The following is a 19231-nucleotide window of genomic DNA, read 5'->3' on the forward strand; positions in this document are numbered from 1 at the left end:
GCAAGCAATGCAGACATAGAAGAACGGTGGTGATTATAAGAGTACATGGCCATTAAGGCTAGATCGTTCTTCAAGATGTTCATAGATGACCAGCCGGGTCAAATAATAATCACAGTGGTTGTAGAGGGTGCAACAGGTCAGGAGTAAATGTCAGAGGATAAACCATCCACAGAGACAAACTGTTCTCTTTCCGACAGATGAGATCTAAATCAGGCAAGAGCTGTGTAGACCAATTAGGGTTTCCAATCTCTCCAAAAGAATGTGGTGATTTGATGGTGTCAAAGCGGCACTAAGGTCTAGGAGGACGGCTGCAGAGCCTTGGTCTGACGCCACTAAAAGGTCATTTTACCATCTTCACGAGTACAGTCTCTGTACTATGATGGAGTCTAAAACCAGACAGGAGCGTTTCGTATACATTTATTTGTTTTCAGGAAGGCAGTGAGTTGCTGAGAAACGGCTTTTTTGATATATGCCGTTTTTTTAAAGGTTTGTCTTTTTCAGTAGAGGCTTTATTACTGCCACTTTGAATGAGTTTGCTACACATGCGGAGTATAGGGAGCCTTTCATTATGTTCAACATATGAGGGCCAAACACAGGAAGTAGCTCTTTCAGTAGTTTAGTTGGAATAGGGTCCAGTAGGCTGCTGACTCTCTACTGCAGTCCCATTGATGTGGATCACGGCATGTTCCCTCCTCTGCTTCCTGAAGTCAACAATCCTTTGTTTAGCTGAATTTGAGGGAGAGGATGTTGTCCTGGCAATACAATGCCAGTTCACTTAACTCCTCACTATAGGCTGACTCACCGTTGTTGGTTATCAGGCCTGCAACCGTGGTTTCGTTCAGCAAACATGACGATGGTGTTGGTGTCGTGCAAAGCCACACAAACGTGGGTTAACGGGGAGTACAGCAGAGGGCTGAGGACACATCCCCGGGGGGCCCCTGTTTTTGTGTGTGAGTCAGTGTGGAGGAGGTGTTGTTGCCAATCTTCACAGCTTGTGATCTGCCTGGTAAGGAAGTCCAGGATTTAGTTGTGGAGGGTGGTGTCCAGACCCAGGGCTCTGAGAGTGATGTCAAGCTTGGAGGGAACGATATTGTTGAATGCTGAGCTGTAGTCAATGAACAGCGTTCTCATCTCTGTGAATAGCGATGGAAATGGCATCTTCTGTGGATCTGTTAGAGCTGTAGGCAAATTAGATGGGGTCCAGTGTGCCTGGCATGCTGGCCTTGATGAGGGCCATGACCAGCCTCTCGAAGCACTTTCTTGGGCTCACGGACGATGGTGGTCTCCTTGAATCAGATGGGGACTACAGACTGGGACGGGGACAGGTTGAAATTGTCTGAGAAGACGCCCGCCAGCTGGTCAACTTACACTTAGAGGACACGGCCAGGGATGTCATCTGGGCAGGCGGCTTTGAGCATTCAATCTTTTGAGAGTTTTCCTAATGGATGGATGATTCATGGGTGAGTGAATCTTTGAACATATTCCAATCAGTATTCTCAAAACAATCCTGCAGCATTGAATCTGCATTGAAGAGAAGCGGGACGTTACCACTTCCTGTTTATAGCAAGTCGAGTGCTATTGCTACAGGCTGTTGTCCTCTGGGAGCAAAGGATGTTTGCAGGGCATTAGACATGGATATAATTCAAATGTAATTGGTTGGTTGAAGAATTTTGGTATGCTATGATGATGATGGAGGAAGAAGAAATGAATACACACATGATCTGTATTCTCAAAAAGAATGTGTACATTAGTCAAAAGGCTAAACAAAAAAAAGGTGTCTCAAGTAAACATAAACCGCCTCGCCTAACTTATGACACCTTCACAAGTACAGTTACTCTCGTTTCATGCTCGGCGTAGTATAATCTTCTACTACCTGGTCCTGTTCATATCCTTTCCTTGAAAGAGGTGAATGAGTGCATTTGGTTCGGCTTGCCGGTATGGTGACGTAACACGTTTCAAATCGTTACTGGCTCCAGTGCAGATGTGAGGAGATAACACGAGTCAGAGGAATGGGGTGGCAGGGTATATCAGGTAAGTGGAAATTAATCTAATGGAAGCTGTGTGAGGCTACACATCAGACCATAGAAGGGAAGGCAGGGAGGCTATATCAGATCACTGAAGTCTATGAATGGAAGAATGCTGGCAGAATTATATCATGATTCCCAGGACAAAGTCTTGAGTCATTCAGTTGAGTTGAAGTCGGTATACAACCGGAGCTCAGACGCCTTGCCATTCATCACGCAGCCGTCAACACACTTGGTGACAAATCAAATCGCTGAGCAGTTGCTCGCTGTAACAATTAGTAGCTGTTGTTGCTGTTTGGCCTATTTCATATGGGTGTGTATAGAATTATTGGCCGTATTCGTTATTGACCTCTAAAAGTCTAAGCCTTTGGGGGGGTGCATACCAAACCGTTGGGACGCTACTGAGGTTTTCATGAGAAGACAAATTGTCTCATGGTCTGACAAACACCGCTGTAGCTCGGCCACCTTCCACCGCAGATGCGAATAGTTGATATACACTGTAGGCGGATGTGGTGGACTGAGACGCAGCCCATTCAAGATATCTAGCTTAAACTGATGGATTTTGATGGGGTGTTTGTTACTTGCGTGGGTGCATCTAGAGACTGTTACGGATTAATTGACCATCATAATAACACGTTTTTAAGTAGTTATCCCTTTTCATTTCTCTTTTTCATAGACAAACCTGTTTTCAAACTATTGACGTAGATTAGATTAGGGACTGCTTCTCCATCCAACAGTAGTGTGGTAGAAGGCGTCCCCGTAGGAATATACTGTAGCACAGGGGTCGGCAATAGGCAGGTCAGATTCAACACAAGTTGAGTAATTAAAATAAATAAATAATGGGGGGGGGGGGGGGGTTGTAAAATCACCAGGAATGCACTGCTGAATCTAGCTGCCTACCCCTGCTGCAGCAGCTGCTAAACTACTGAATCTAGCTGCCTACCCCTGCTGTAGCAGCTGCTAAACTACTGAATCTAGCTGCCTACCCCTGATGTAGCAGCTGCTAAACTACTGAATCTAGCTGCCTACCCCTGCTGTAGCAGCTGCTAAACTACTGAATCTAGCTGCCTACCCCTGCTGTAGCAGCTGCTAAACTACTGAATCTAGCTGCCTACCCCTGCTGTAGCAGCTGCTAAACTACTGAATCTAGCTGCCTAACCCTGCTATAGCAGCTGCTAAACTACTGAATCCAGCTGCCTACCCCTGCTGTAGCAGCTGCTAAACTACTGAATATAGCTGCCTACCCCCGCTGTAGCAGCTGCTAAACTACTGAATCTAGCTGTCTACCCCTGCTGTAGCAGCTGCTAAACTATTGAATCTAGCTGCCTACCCCTGCTGTAGCAGCTGCTAAACTACTGAATCTAGCTGCCTACCCCTGCTGTAGCAGCTGCTAAACTACTGAATCTAGCTGCCTACCCCTGCTGTAGCAGCTGCTAAACTACTGAATCTAGCTGCCTACCCCTGCTGTAGCAGCTGCTAAACTACTGAATATAGCTGCCTACCCCCGCTGTAGCAGCTGCTAAACTACTGAATCTAGCTGCCTACCCCTGCTGTAGCAGCTGCTAAACTACTGAATCTAGCTGCCTACCCCTGCTGTAGCAGCTGCTAAACTACTGAATATAGCTGCCTAACCCTGCTATAGCAGCTGCTAAACTACTGAATCCAGCTGCCTACCCCTGCTGTAGCAGCTGCTAAACTACTGAATATAGCTGCCTACCCCTGCTGTAGCAGCTGCTAAACTACTGAATATAGCTGCCTACCCCCGCTGTAGCAGCTGCTAAACTACTGAATATAGCTGCCTACCCCTGCTGTAGCAGCTGCTAAACTACTGAATATAGCTGCCTACCCCCGCTGTAGCAGCTGCTAAACTACTGAATATAGCTGCCTACCCCTGCTGTAGCAGCTGCTAAACTACTGAATATAGCTGCCTACCCCTGCTGTAGCAGCTGCTAAACTACTGAATATAGCTGCCTACCCCCGCTGTAGCAGCTGCTAAACTACTGAATATAGCTGCCTACCCCTGCTGTAGCAGCTGCTAAACTACTGAATATAGCTGCCTACCCCCGCTGTAGCAGCTGCTAAACTACTGAATATAGCTGCCTACCCCTGCTGTAGCAGCTGCTAAACTACTGAATATAGCTGCCTACCCCTGCTGTAGCAGCTGCTAAACTACTGAATATAGCTGCCTACCCCTGCTGTAGCAGCTGCTAAACTACTGAATATAGCTGCCTACCCCTGCTGTAGCAGCTGCTAAACTACTGAATATAGCTGCCTACCCCTGCTGTAGCAGCTGCTAAACTACTGAATATAGCTGCCTAACCCTGCTGCAGCAGCTGCTAAACAACTACTTCTTCACCTCTGCCTTTCTATCTTGTCATTCCAGCCAGGCAGAGTGAGTCATCCCAGACGCTATCACCACAGAGAACCAGGTTAGGAAGTAATGACTCAGCAATACTATGAGGAAGTTTGCAAGTATGCGCTTAAAAAAAAAAATAAAGAACCAAACCGCACACTATTGGGATAGGTGAACAAAGACATGGCAGTCAGCCTTTTCTTGACCTATCAGGTCACACTAAGTGACCTTCTGAAAAGCGTAGAAGGAAAAAGCAAGAAACAGATGCAGTCCATTATCAACGCGTTATCATGTTACACGGGATCATCTTGCTCTCGAGTTTTAGTCTTCAAGTAGTCTTACAACAGTCAACCATTCCAGAGCAAATCCTGGTCATATAGCTCCCTCTGGCGGTGACAGGTTAACCATAGAAACGATCCAAAATCAAACCAAACCAGAGTCAGTAGCGGATGGCCCAAGTAGAAAAGGTAGATTGGAGCTCACGGACCACCCCTCCAGAGCATTTGACAATAGCAGGAAACACACAAAATGATATTTGAGACATATTGAATGTATTTATTGAAAAGGACTGAAATTCCAGTTTAACAACTGTACAGTGTAGCTACACAGTTCTAAGTGACACTTAAAAAAAAAAATTAAAACAGCAGAGATATGCAAAACAGTTATTCAGTACTCATGAGCAAAACAAATGGGGTCCAGGATCAAAGGTTCCTACAGTCGAGAATAGTTACAGTAAACACACCTGACTTGACAATACAATAACCCAGTCTGCATCTGAAATGGCACCCTATCCCCTATAGTAAATCATTGTTTTACCAGGGCCCATAAGGGTCTGGTCAAAAGTAGTGCACTATATCTGGAATAGGGTGCCATTTCAGACGCACACTCAGTGTCCATATGGAGCTCAACATGTATGAGTGAAACACTGTTTTAATACTGTGTTGTATAATAATAACGAAAACCAAATCGAAGGCAAATGCATAGGAGACCATGATTGATCTCAGTCGGACCTCACTGTGCAGTGTTCGCTACGCAATTCATAGTCTCATCCTCAGCCTTCATGTGAGCATTGGACTGAAATCAATGTGCTTTAAGAAAAACATCTGAAATTCTGTTTTATTGTAGAACTCTTATCAGTGTTAAAATAACTGAAAAAATTTGTTTTTAATTATAAACACTTATCCGAGTTTAAAATAACTGAAAAGGTTTTTGCCGCTTAATTATCAGCTGTTGTTGCTACGTGCATGAACAGGTGACCATGACTTGCTCTAGACACAGACCAACTGTGATACAGTATATTCCCCCCCCTCCCCCCCGTTTGTGCTGTATAGCCTATGGTAGTTGTGGAGTTGGCTATACAGCACAAACAGATCTGAGACCAGGCTTACTCAACAGGGACTTAAGCCGGAAATGCACTCGTATAAATGATGTGAAGATACTGTACAGGGTTCCCAGTGTGGTGTGTTCCAAAAGACAGCAGCATACTGGCACATAGACCAGTGACATTTTTGCCCATGCATTATCTAACACATAACGTTACCGTACATAGACACACACAGGATTATTTCAAGGTGGGGCTTGTCACTGGTGCACTGTACTCCACACAGCTCCCTCCATTGTATTTCACAAGTTATTTTTTTCTTTCAAGAAATCAGGGTGGTCTTGACGTTTTGTGTTGGTGGGAGATTGTGGCATTGTTTCTGCGGTGGGGGTTGTGTTTTGGCCAGGTCACGTCTCCACCTTGGTCCTGGGAGAGTGGACAGTCTTCACCACCTTAGCGCTGCTCTTCACATCATGCTCTATGATCTCTGAGAGCAGGGTCTCTTTGGATCCGTGCTTCTTCTGGAAAACGCACAACAAACACACCGATTATCAGTGCTGGGAGATGAATCAACTGCCTGGGGGATCTGGTAATAACATATAGTATTGTACTTTAGACATGTAGCGCTGTCATTCAAAGGAAAGAAAGCGATCCACTATGCGCTTGCAAAGTATAACTTTTATTAATTTCTAAAACAAAATCCTGCCTCACAGCCTTTGTCAGAGGTAGTACGTGTGGCACTGACCTGAGCGGGGGTGGAGCTGGAACCTGGGATGTCTGCTGTTCGTGTCACAGGTAATGGGGGCACAAGATCTGTCCGGGCGCTGTGGAGTGGGTAGAGGGATGTGTTAGATCTTTGGAAGACATAAACAGGATCAAACTTGAATCACACGATACAGTGCCTATTATTTATAATGCGTACCGTCACTCCCACTATTGTGTCTAAAGGTGCTGAACAATACAGGAAAGAACCAGCAGCACAATAAATAAACTAGAGCCCGAGATTCAATTCGAGGCGCGTTGCGGCACCCTAGACATTTTTGAAAAGGTCACTTCCAATTGGACAGTCATTTGCAGCGTTTACCGCGAATGTGACCTCCACGAACGTCGGCAATTGCCTTTCAAAGGCGCATTATAGGCAGCCCTCAATAACGCGCTTCGGATTGAATCCCACCCGAGATGCATTTCTAAGTAAGACTTTGCACAGTGAAAAACCATACGATCTGGCCTGAGACCAGTTTAGACTCACTTGACCTCCGAGAGCACGGATCGCTCCCCTTCGGAGCACTGGGAGCGCCGGTACTGACGGAAGCTCCGGGGAGAATGAGAGTGCCGGATTTTTATTGGGTCTCCTTGGGTTCTGGAAGGAACGGGATGAACATAAAATCATTCCCTTCATCTCATGTGTTGGACAGTAGGCCTACCTCTTATTCAGCCTTAGGGATATAAGGCCTCTCTCTACTGAATCCATCAACTTCAGAGGCGGTGAGATAGGGGTCTGTCTGGAGCACAATGCATCTCTACAGGGTGGACGACGATGAAGCAACGATTCAATAATTCAGACATGAGCCGAGCTTTGGATCTCTTCTTTTCTTATCCAAGTGCAGATCAAGACACCCTACCCCCAACATATCGACTCCGCGTGATCAATTCTGTGATTTGTCCGTTAAGGCCATTTTTTCTATCTAATGAGGAAGGGAAGAGCAGTTACTCACTCCACTTTCTTGTAGGGGATCTCCTTCAGCTGATCCTCTGTGAGGTCTGGCGCTGGGTCCACCAGCTCCTTCCTAGAGGGACGAAACCACCAAGGGCACGTTATATCTCTCTTCCCATAACCATAGAGACAATGCTGTGTCCACAGCCTTTTTGAAGGCTGTGCAAGTACACCTTTTTTTTCAATAGTATACACTTTATATAAATAGTTCATGAATGCTTAGTCAAGTTATTACAGTGTCACACGTTTCACTTTCCATAACGCACGCACGATGAAAAGGCCCGTTGCTAAAAGACCACTGTTCAATCTCATAACTGGAGTCATGGGACTTACTGGATGTGTTTCCACAGTTGTTCCTTAGCCTGCACGTCTGGACTCCGCCTGGAGGACGTCACAGAATTACAGGGGTTAACAGTTGAAGGGTTATTTATAAAGAGGGACCATCTGACAGGGAGGTTGTATTGAAATGAATGGACATTATTCTCTGTGTCTTGGAATTGAGGAGGTACCCAATAATGTTGTATCTAAGCGCTTAAATAATTTCCCCAGGTCGGGTCTGAGGTGGGGGTCTCTGGAGCAGGGAGGACAGGGAAGGAGGGTTTGTGTGTGTGTGCTTTAAAATATATATATATATATATTTTAGGTTTATTTAACTAGGCAAGTCAGTTAAGAGCAAATTCTTATTTTCAATGACGGCCTAGGAATGGTGGGTTAAAAACGACAGATTTTTACCTTGTCAGCTCGGGGATTCGATCTTGCAACCTTTCGGTTACTAGTCCAGCGCTCTAACCACTAGGCTACCCTGCCGCCCCGTGTGTGTGTGTGTGTGTGTGTGTGTGTGTGTGTGTGTGTGTGTGTGTGTGTGTGTGTGTGTGTGTGTGTGTGTGTGTGTGTGTGTGTGTGTGTGTGTGTGTGTGTGTGTGTGTGTGTGTGTGTGTGTGTGTGTGTGTGTGTGTGTGTGTGTGTGTGTGTGTGTGTGTGTGTGTGTGTGTGTGTGTGTGTGTGTGTGTGTGTGTGTGTGTGTGTGTGTGTGTGTGTGTGTGTGTGTGTGTGTGCTTGCTTGCTTGCGTGTGTGGTGTAGTCTGCGTAACTTACGATCGAGAGCGGTGTCGTGAGCGGCGGTGGTTTGGGTCGTTCTGAGACCTCTCCTTCTGACGGCGGAGCACAGCTTCCCACTGAGGACCAGAGTCCACCATCTCATTCTCTTGACGAGACCTGGAAGATCAATTATAATACAATCATAATCAATACCAGTTATATGAGTTATTATACAGTAGAACCAATACAAAACAAGCATATCTACACGATAGACCTGAAGATGCACTAAAACCTCATTCCATCTGCACGGGCAAACAGAGATGACAGTACGGCTGCAACTTGCAACTACTATGACACATGATCCATCTAACACTACCCTCGGGGACCTCGCCAACCGATACATGACATACATCCCCATTTTCACTGTCACAACAGGTTTCCATGAAATATACTCTTTCATTTTCTTCCTAGTTTGTTTTGCTGCGTCACGCGCTCAGATATTTAGACGGTCTGAGGTGTGTCATATGACCCGGCTAGGGGGCCCATTGTGGGCCTACAAAATGATATAGCTGTTCAATAAGATATGGTATCATTCAGACAACAATAGCAGCCTGATAATATGCTTTATCTCTTCCATTTACAACGTCCACGACAGACACGGGCTTAGGAAAATAGTTGTACATGGTGGAATTGCTCCCAAGACAACATACGAGGGTGAAGTAGTAGTAGTTTACTATAGAGCTTTGCATATGTCACTGCTTCCTACAAGTAGACATTACATCACTCACCGGTTCCTCTTTTTACGATGATCCCGGGTGGAGTTCTCAGACTCGCTGCCACTACTGGTGTTGCCGCGGGAACGTGACCTGCAGATGGGAGGGGTGAATAAAACGGGGTTCAAAGGTTGACGAGGAGAGAGAGAGAATGAGACGGAATGTTGTTTGTGCGTGACCTTTTCAGGGAGAGAGGACAAAAGTGAGCGGGAGAGGGGGACGAGTGAGAGGGGTTGACGCTTACTTTTACAGGAATGACTCCCGGACTAATGTAACTACTGACAAACGGGAACCACACAATGAGTAAACCGTTGTCTGTGTACAACTGGGATGGTGGACATCAAAATACAGCACGTCAACGACCACATGGGCCGTTCACTGGGTTTCCACTCATCGAGTCAATGTGTGAGTAAAGATGTGGCCCTTTTTTTTAGTTGAAGACAGGACAGAGGTTGAGAATTTTAAGAATGTACTATTTAGATCTGTACGTTAACTCTACCTTCTCCTCTGCTGTTTGCTCTGCTGCTGGGAAGCTGTTGGATCACTGGCCTGGCCATTCCTGAGGGACCAGATCACAGAAGTGTCACGATCATGTTATATTATTGTCACGGTCATGTTTTTACTAAAGGACATCGGAGGAATGTCACTTGTCATGTTACAAAATACTATTAAAAGGGAGGTTTTATGAGTTTAAAATGTTTTAACAATCATAAACATTCAGAGAGCATCTATCCAACCATGCTTTATGCTAATCATCAGTATCCATTTTATTCAAAGAGACGACTCCATCGCAACCTCGGGGCAATCTGATTCACTGTTTCTACCCAGAAACTCTGCATCTCTGCCGCACAACAGACAGACCAGACTAACCTTTATGAATCATCATATTACATTTGATTTGATTACTACAATGGCCTAGTACAAACATACAACTATGCCCTTTCAGTAGCTTCCATACAGTATTGTCCCATTTACAAGGCCATTTAAACAATGTCTTCACAATCTTTTTTTGTAATGAACTACTCGTATAGGAACGATTTTAAGAGCTACAGCAAGGTTAAAATGTTACGTTATACACATACACAATATTGTGCATAACGCAATCGGACAGTTCCACATGACACCACTAGAAGGCAACATTACCCCATAGTTGTAGCAAAGATTTTTATAACTAACCCAAGACGGACTACAGTCTGTCATTTCCAATGGGAACAAATGAGTCAGTGGGCAGAGCCAAGCACAAGCTAGCAAGATCCTATTGGCGCGTTCTAGCAAATATTTGCATGTTTCGGATCGGGAACACCAACTCTGTGCACTGCACGTGTGCAACACCTAAATTCGCCGTTGCACTCCTTCTAAACAACAAATTTTTTTTCAAACTTTACCCTATAGTTTTAAGAACAGAACTGTATTCAGATCAAATGCTTCATCAATGAGAATTTGCAGAATGTCGGCCAAAATCAATCTCGTTCCATCTTCTCCCACTGCTAGCCACTAGGCTTCCTCTCACTACCATATTTGGTAGTGAGTGGGAACGCCAAACGGATGCTTCACATTTATACAGCAGATTAAATATCTGTCTACATCTATGAATGTACTTGTCAACAGGGAAATGACTGAAGGAGCAACAGCAGTGGATGTATTCTCCCCTCCTGTCACTACCGGAGGTACACTTTCTACCTGCAACAGGCACACCTACCTGGACACACCTAGTAAGGCTTTTGGTAGCCCATATAACTGTCAGTTACTTTGGTTGACAGGTGAAATGTTCTTGGCTAGAAACAGACGCTTCACAAGTCCTCAACTGGCAGCTTCATTAAATAGTACCCGCAAAACACCAATCTCAACGTCAACAGTGAAGAAGCGACTCCGGGATGCTGGCCTTCTAGGCAGAGATGCAAAGAAAAAGCCATATCTCAGACTGGCCAATAAAAATAAAAGATTAAGATGGGCAAATAACATAGATACTGGACAGAGGAAGATTGAAAAAAAAGTGTTATGGACAGACAAATCTAAGTTTGAGGTGTTCGGATCACAAAGAACATTCGTGAGACGCAGAAAAAAATAAAAAGATGCTGGAGGAGTGCTTGACGGCATCTGTCAATCATAGTGGAGTTAATGTGATGGTCTGGGGGTGCTTTGGTGGTGGTAAAGTGGGAGATTTGTACAGGGTAAAGGGGATCTTAAAGAAGGAAGGCTATCACTCCATTTTGCAACGCCATGCCCTACCCTGTGGACGATGCTTAATTGGAGCCAATTTCCTCCTACAACAGGACAATGACCCAAAGCACAGCTCCAAACTATGCAAGAACTATTTAGGGAAGAAGCAGTCAGCTGGTATTCTGTCTATAATGGAGTGGCCAGCACAGTCACCGGATCTCAACCCTATTGATCTGTTGTGGGAGCAGCTCGACCGTAAGACGTGCCCATCAAGCCAAAGCAATTTGTGGGAGGTGCTGCAGGAAGCATGGGGTGAAATCTCTTCAGATTACCTCAACAAATTGACAACTAGAATGCCAAAGGTCTGCAAGGCTATAATTGTTGCAAATGGAGGATTCTTTGACGAAAGCAAAGTTTAAATTTGACAATTATTATTTCAATTAAAAATCGTTATTTATAAACTTGTCAATGTCTTGACTGTATTTCCTATTCCTTTGCAACTCCATTTCATGTATGCTTTCATGGAAAACAAGGACATTTCTAAGTGACCCCAAACTTTTGAATGGTAGTGTATATTAAAAAAAAAGATAATATAATAATAATATTGAATTTGACCTTTACTATAGCCCATAGAAACACATTGAATAGGCGCAGTCGTCTAAAGCACTGCATCGCTGTGCCACTAGAGATTCGGGGTTCGAGTCCAGCCTCTGTCGCAGCCGGCCGCGACCGGGAGACTCGTGGGGCGGCGCACCATTGGCCCAGCGTCGTCCGAGTTAGGGGAGGGTTTGGCCGGCAGGGATATTCTTGTCCAATCACGCTCAAGCTACTCCTCTGGTAGGCCGGGCGCAATGCATGTTGACACGGTTGCCAGGTGTACGGTGTTTCCTCCAACGCATTGGTGCGGCTTGCTTCCGGGTTAAGTGGGCATTGTGGCAAGAAGCAGTGCGGCCTGGTTGGGTTATGTTTCGGAGGACGCACGGCTCTCAACCTTCGCCTCTCCCGAGTCTGTACGGGAGTTGCAGCAATGAGACAAGACTGTAAATACCAATTGCATACCACGAAATTGGGGGTAAAAAAAAAAATTAAACACAAAATCTTATAATAAAAAACAAAATGAACAAAAATATTAAACATATACGCATTTAATAACATTCATAAATGATTTTTAAAAAGTCATTAAAAGACAAAAGGAACACAAGGAATAAGGTTTTGAAGGAAAGGTTTTCGGGATTTTTCAAATGAATGACTTTTTTTGATGTCTCATGGTCTGACAAACACCGCTGTAGCTTCCAAAGGCAGATGCGGAAGGACGTCATAGGAGGATGCGGTGGATTGAGACGCAGCCCATGCAAAAAAAATATATATCTCTAGTTTAAACTGAGATTTTTAAAATTAATGTTACTTAGATCTTAGTCTAATCGAGGTGTAGACAATAGACCGCCGCCTATTCGAGTGTTTGAACTTGTAACGCGGCTGCATGGGATTTGTCGGATTATAAATTTGCGTGGTTTCGTTGCATCCAATGGCTTACAGAAGGAGCCGCTTGTGGATTTGACAGCGCTAACGCAGTTTCACCTCCAACACTGCCAATACAGCATTGTGAACATTTTACTGATAGAATCTAGCCCTAGGTGAAAGGGACACCTGGACAATTTATGGACAGTTCATACCAGTGTCAGCTAAGGTATTGGGAGGAGAGTTGAGATAGGTTGACAGGTGAAAAGGACAAAGGTGAGGAGTACACACCTGCGTCTGTTCTGGGACGGTTCGTTCTCGCTGCCTCCTGACGGGGTGCGTCCACGTGCCGTGGGGAATTTAGGCGACTTTGTTCGCTCGTTGGCCGTGTTGTACAGTCCACTGGGGAGAAAAACGAGGCAGCTAGCTGTCGATCCTACTGAACATACATTGAGCCGTATGATGAAACTAACTTGTGGTCTGTTGCCAAACAAAACGACCTACACAGTACAGTCTTTAGTGTGAATGAAGACATCCTACCTATGCAAACAACAATAACATTCTTGTCCACCTAGCCACAGATGTGCCAGGATGATGACGACATAGCCTCCGAGGATAAAGCTAAATGCAGAGGGTAGCAGGTCGCAACACTGGCTGCTGCTAAGTGACCCCAGGCTACACACACACACACACACACACACACACACACACACACACATCTTGTCTGCATTCATTAGCTTCAGATAAGGCCCCTCCGACACACCGTTACGCAAGCATGCATGCTGGAACAAACGCATGCATACACACAGACACACAGCCCGTACCAAGGGAGCACAAATCAATATGTAGATTCAATCATGTGGAAACCAGCTTATTGAAATGCAAATGGCCCTAGATAATACTTCATTGTAATAGCCTGGTCCCAGATCTGCTTGTGCCGTCTTGCCAATTCCTATGGTCATTGTTTGGCCCATGACAATGACTATAGCGTTTGGCAAGACAGCAGGGAACCGATCTGGGACCAGGTTATACTGTGAACTGGAGGAGATATATACACTGCTCAAAAAAAATAAAGGGAACACTAAAATAACACATCAGCCCATGCAAAAATCTGAATGAATGAAATATTCTTATTAAATACTTTTTTCTTTACATAGTTGAATGTGCTGACAACAAAATCACACCGAAATTATCAATGGAAATCAAATTTATCAACCCATGGAGGTCTGGATTTGGAATCAGACTCAAAATTAAAGTGGAAAACCACACTACAGGCTGATCCAACTTTGATGTAATGTCCTTAAAACAAGTCAAAATGAGGCTCAGTAGTGTGTATGACCTCCCTACAACGCCTGGACATGCTCCTGATGAGGTGGCGGATGGTCTCCTGAGGGATCTTCTCCCAAACCTGGACTAAAGCATCCGCCAACTCCTGGACAGTCTGTGGTGCAACGTGGCGTTGGTGGATGCAGTGAGACATGATGTCCCAGATGTGCTCAATTGGATTCAGGTCTGGGGAACGGGTGGGCCAGTCCATAGCATCAATGCCTTCCTCTTGCAGGAACTGCTGACACACTCCAGCCACATGAGGTCTAGCATTGTCTTGCATTAGGAGGAACCCAGGGCCAACCGCACCAGCATATGGTCTCACAAGGGGTCTGAGGATCTCATCTCGGTACCTAATGGCAGTCAGGCTACCTCTGGCGAGCACATGGAGGCCCCCCAAAGAAATGCCACCCCACACCATGACTGACCAACCGCCAAACCGGTCATGCTGGAGGATGTTGCAGGCAGCAGAACGTTCTCCACTGCGTCTCCAGACTCTGTCACGTGCTCAGTGTGAACCTGCTTTCATCTGTGAAGAGCACAGGGCGCCAGTGGCGAATTTGCCAATCTTGGTGTTCTCTGGCAAATGCCAAACGTCCTGCACGGTTTTGGGCTGTAAGCACAACCCCCACCTGTGGAAGTCGGGGCCCTCATACCACCCTCATGGAGTCTGTTTCTGACCGTTTGAGCAGACACATGCACATTTGTGGCCTGCTGGAGGTCATTTTGCAGGGCTCTGGCAGTGCTCCTCATGCTCCTCCTTGCACAAAGGTGGAAGTAGCGGTCCTGCTGCTGGGTTGTTGCCCTCCTACGGCCTCCTCCACGTCTCCTGATGTACTGGCCTGTCTCCTGGTAGCGCCTCCATGCTCTGGACACTACGCTGACAGACACAGCAAATCTTCTTGCCACAGCTCGCATTGATGTGCCATCCTGGATGAGCTGCACTACCTGAGCCACTTGTGTGGGTTGTAGACTCCGTCTCATGCTACCACTAGAGTGAAAGCACCGCCAGCATTCAAAAGTGACCAAAACATCAGCCAGGAAGAATAGGAACTGAGAAGTGGTCTGTGGTCACCACCTGCAGAACCACTCCTTTATTGGGGGTGTCTTGCTAATTGCCTATAATTTCCACCTGTTGTCTATTCCATTTGCACAACAGCATGTGAAATGTATTGTCAATCAGTGTTGCTTCCTAAGTGGACAGTTTGATTTCACAGAAGTGTGATTGACTTGGAGTTACATTATGTTGTTTAAGTGTTCCCTTTATTTTTTTGAGCAGTGTACATACAGTGGGGCAAAAAAATATTTAGTCAGCCACCAAAAAGATGAGAGAGGCCTATAATTTTCATCATATGTACACTTCAACTATGACAGACAAAATGAGAAAAAAAATCCAGAAAAACACATTGTAGGATTTTTAATGAATTTATTTGCAAATTATGATGGAAAATAAGTATTTGGTCAATAACAAAAGATTATCTCAATACTTTGTTATATACCCTTTGTTGGCAATGACAGAGGTCAAACGTTTTCTGTAAGTCTTCACAAGGTTTTCGCACACTGTTGCTGGTATTTTGGCCCATTCCTCCATGCAGATCTCCTCTAGAGCAGTGATGTTTTGGGGCTGTTGCTGGGCAACACGGACTTTCATGTCCCCCCAAAGATTTTCTATGGGGTTGAGATCTGGAGACTGGCTAGGCCACTCCAGGACATTGAAATGCTTCTTACGAAGCCACTCCTTCGTTGCCCGGGCGTTGTGTTTGGGATCATTGTCATGCTGAAAGACCCAGCCACGTTTCATCATACCCTTGCTGATTGAAGGAGGTTTTCAATCAAAATCTCATGATACATGGCCCCATTCATTCTTTCCTTTACACGGATCAGTCGTCCTGGTCCCTTTGCAGAAAAACAGCCCCAAAGCATGATGTTTCCACCCCCATGCTTCACAGTAGGTATGGTGTTCTTTGGATGCAACTCAGCATTCTTTGTCCTCCAAACACGACGAGTTGAGTTTTTACCAAAAAGTTATATTTTGGTTTCATCTGACCATATGACACTCTCCCAATCTTCTTCTGGATCATCCAAATGCTCTCTAGCAAACTTCAGACGGGCCTGGACATGTACTGGCTTAAGCAGAGGGACACGTCTGTCACTGCAGGATTTGAGTCCCTGGCGGCGTAGTGTGTTACTGATGGTAGGCTTTGTTACTTTGGTCCCAGCTCTCTGCATTCACTTGGTCCCCCCGTGTGGTTCTGGGATTTTTGCTCACCGTTCTTGTGATCATTTTGACTCCACGGAGTGAGATCTTGCGTGGAGCCCCAGATCGAGGGAGATTATCAGTGGTCTTGTATGTCTTCCATTTCCTAATAATTGCTCCCACAGTTGATTTCTTCAAACCAAGCTGCTTACCTATTGCAGATTCTTCCCAGCCTGGTGCAGGTCTACAATTTTGTTTCTGGTGTCCTTTGACAGCTCTTTGGTCTTGGTCATAGTGGAGTTTCGAGTGTGACTGTTTGAGGTTGTGGACAGGTGTCTTTTATACTGATAACAAGTTCAAATAGTTGCCATTAATACAGGTAACGAGTGGAGGACAGAGGAGCCTCTTAAATAAGAAGTTACAGGTCTGTGAGAGCCAGAAATCGTGCTTGTTTGTAGGTGACCAAATACTTATTTTCCACCATAATTGGCAAATAAATTCATTAAAAATCCTACAATGTGATTTTCTGGATTTTTTTCCCTCATTTTGTCTGTCATAGTTGAAGTGTACCTATGATGAAAATTACAGGCCTCTCTCATCTTTTTAAGTGGGAGAACTTGCACAATTGGTGGCTGACTAAATACTGTGTGTGTATATATATATATATATATATATATATATATATATATATATATATATATATATATATATATATATATATATAAATATAAATGAAAAATGAGTCTCGTCACTGGGCTTTCACACACTTCTTCCAGTAGTGCATTTCATGAATCAGTTGGTGTGTACTATGTTTAGCCTCCTTCACTACGGAAGGGCTTTGTTCTGTTCCGCCGTTGTTGTCAACGGAGGAGGTTTGTGTGTACATGCTTAATCCACTAAATAGAAATAATGTACGTAACACAGACCGTATTAGGGAGGATTAGTCTATAAGACAACAGTGTAATTGAAACATATTAGACCAGACCGATCCATCACAGAGCAGGAGCTCCAATCAGACAGTACTGTACCTTTGTGGGGCGTTCTCATCCCATGGTGCATTGGGCTTCCCTCGCTGTTCCTCTGGACCACCATTTTCCGCCTTGGTCACTTTGGCGCTAAAGATAAACAAACGGGTCAACAAAGTATTTTGTCTGGGCTAAGCATTTTTATGAAGAGCTGTCACTTTATACTGGAGAAGCATTCTCAATCCCCCCCTCAACTTCTCTTTACATCTCTGTTTTATATCCCTTTCTCCAGTTGGTCCAAACTTACTATCTCTCTCGTTCGTACACTATTTTCTACATGTCTTGCTCGTGTCTGATACCTCTTCACAGGCGGCAGTGCTGTCATCTTAGTCGTTCCTTCTTTTTCCGAATTCTCCGTCTTTGTGTTTGACCGATTCCCATTGTTCAGTCCTTTAAGGAAAAGAGATGTTCAGTAAGATTGAATACTGAACCAATTTGCCTCTCTCTTTCCATTGTTTCAATACGAGAACAATCTCCGTCCGTAACTACGTGTGGCATGGTAGCCTTCCTACAAAGGGCTCAGATTCATTGAATTATACACAGCTTTGTCTATTTTTGAGCCCTGCAGTTGTAATTATAGAGAATTCAAACACTGAATGTGTCAGAGAGATTACTCTCCCACTGCACACAGTGAAAACAACAATGCTAAGTCAAGCACGCTATGCGAACATACTGTGCGTCTGTCTGTGTGAACTGCTGAAGTGAATATAATATAATTAGCTAATTGAAGCCCTGTGTTGTTCCTGGTGGGGGAACAGGAGGAGGAAGTGAATACTAAACTTACTGGGACTGAGACTCAACTAAGCTGCTTTCCACCCGACATAAGAGGAACTGTCATTAGGAACCTGAGAGGTTCTACTGTGTGTCAGAAGAGAGGAGGGGAAATGTTTTTGTGGCTATAAATGATGTGTGGCATTAGTTACCATTGATACGTCACCCTTGTCGTAGTGACATTGTGCTTGTTAGGTGTTGTGCAGTGTGTCTGTAGATGATGTGTATGCTCAAGGTATGCTGCATATCCAGCTGACCTGTGGTCGGTGGTGGTCTCTTGGGGTAGGTCTTGCTGTGGGTCCTGACCACCTGCAGGTCTGGCCGGGGCAGACTGATAGACGGATCCCTGCCCATCTGCATAGCTGTCTTACCACTGTAGGGAGGGAGGGAGGGAGGGAGGGAGGGGGGAGGGAGGGGGGAGGGAGGGAGGGAGGGAGGGAGGGAGGGAGACAGAGAGACAGCGAGACAGAGAGACAGACAGACACAGTTGTTTAGTCCATCTTGTCTTTTCATGGTTTTAGGGGAAGATGTTCCTGGCCTGTCAAGTTATGTGAGACAGAGATGATCTGGTCTTGGCCTTTTCATATGTCAAACCCTTTTGTCAGGCACACTGTTACACAGTCTGATGCAGCAACGAGGTGTTGAAGAGCAACATGGGCATAGAAAACCCAGCCACGGTTGTGAGTGAAGTGACCTTAAACCTAGCAGAGGTCAGTAGTAGATCATGTAATAAATATTGCAACTGGTGTACAGAGTGGCAGTCATCTCTGAGTAGATACAGGAAGTAGACAACCGAATGCAGACAAAGGAGAGATGGATGTTGTGTGATCTCTGAATTATTCAGGTCTTCAACTTGTCTGTGGTGTGTCACACACACAGTCTCTCTGTCTGTTGAACACTGTATCCCCCTTTAGCTCCGCTACTAAAACAGTCTCCATTATTCATGAGGTTGTGGATTCTAGAATGAATGCATGCTGGGAGAAGTTCTCTAGGATTTACCTACACCCCACTTTGCCAAACAAAAATGTGTGGAGTTCCATTTTACAGATTATAGAAATGCATTGTATTCTA

At 45.0% G+C, this 19231-nt stretch overlaps 1 protein-coding gene across 4 annotated transcripts in view; it reads right to left on the reverse strand.

Annotated features, from left to right (window-relative positions):
• Positions 1–4908: 4908 nt before the first annotated feature.
• Positions 4909–19231, reverse strand: part of epb41l4a (erythrocyte membrane protein band 4.1 like 4A) — an 87434-nt gene continuing 73111 nt past the window's right edge. For 2 of the 4 annotated variants that reach the window (XM_021603034.3, XM_090234974.1), the window contains 12 exons: positions 18418–18533; positions 17689–17779; positions 17393–17479; positions 13133–13243; positions 9723–9782; positions 9239–9316; positions 8508–8627; positions 7746–7793; positions 7414–7485; positions 6948–7058; positions 6444–6522; positions 4909–6219 (listed from right to left, as the gene is read on the reverse strand). In XM_021603034.3, coding sequence (XP_021458709.2) covers positions 6106–6219; positions 6444–6522; positions 6948–7058; positions 7414–7485; positions 7746–7793; positions 8508–8627; positions 9239–9316; positions 9723–9782; positions 13133–13243; positions 17393–17479; positions 17689–17779; positions 18418–18533 — 1087 coding nt within the window. In that variant the 3' untranslated portion in view covers positions 4909–6105. The remainder of the gene's footprint in view (positions 6220–6443; positions 6523–6947; positions 7059–7413; positions 7486–7745; positions 7794–8507; positions 8628–9238; positions 9317–9722; positions 9783–13132; positions 13244–17392; positions 17480–17688; positions 17780–18417; positions 18534–19231) is intronic. The other 2 variants (XM_021603035.3, XM_021603036.3) reach the window with 2 other exon arrangements.

This window comes from Oncorhynchus mykiss, chromosome 5 (genome assembly GCF_057628025.1).
Source record: "Oncorhynchus mykiss isolate SJ-2025 chromosome 5, ASM5762802v1, whole genome shotgun sequence".
In the NCBI taxonomy this organism is placed as follows: domain Eukaryota; kingdom Metazoa; phylum Chordata; class Actinopteri; order Salmoniformes; family Salmonidae; genus Oncorhynchus; species Oncorhynchus mykiss.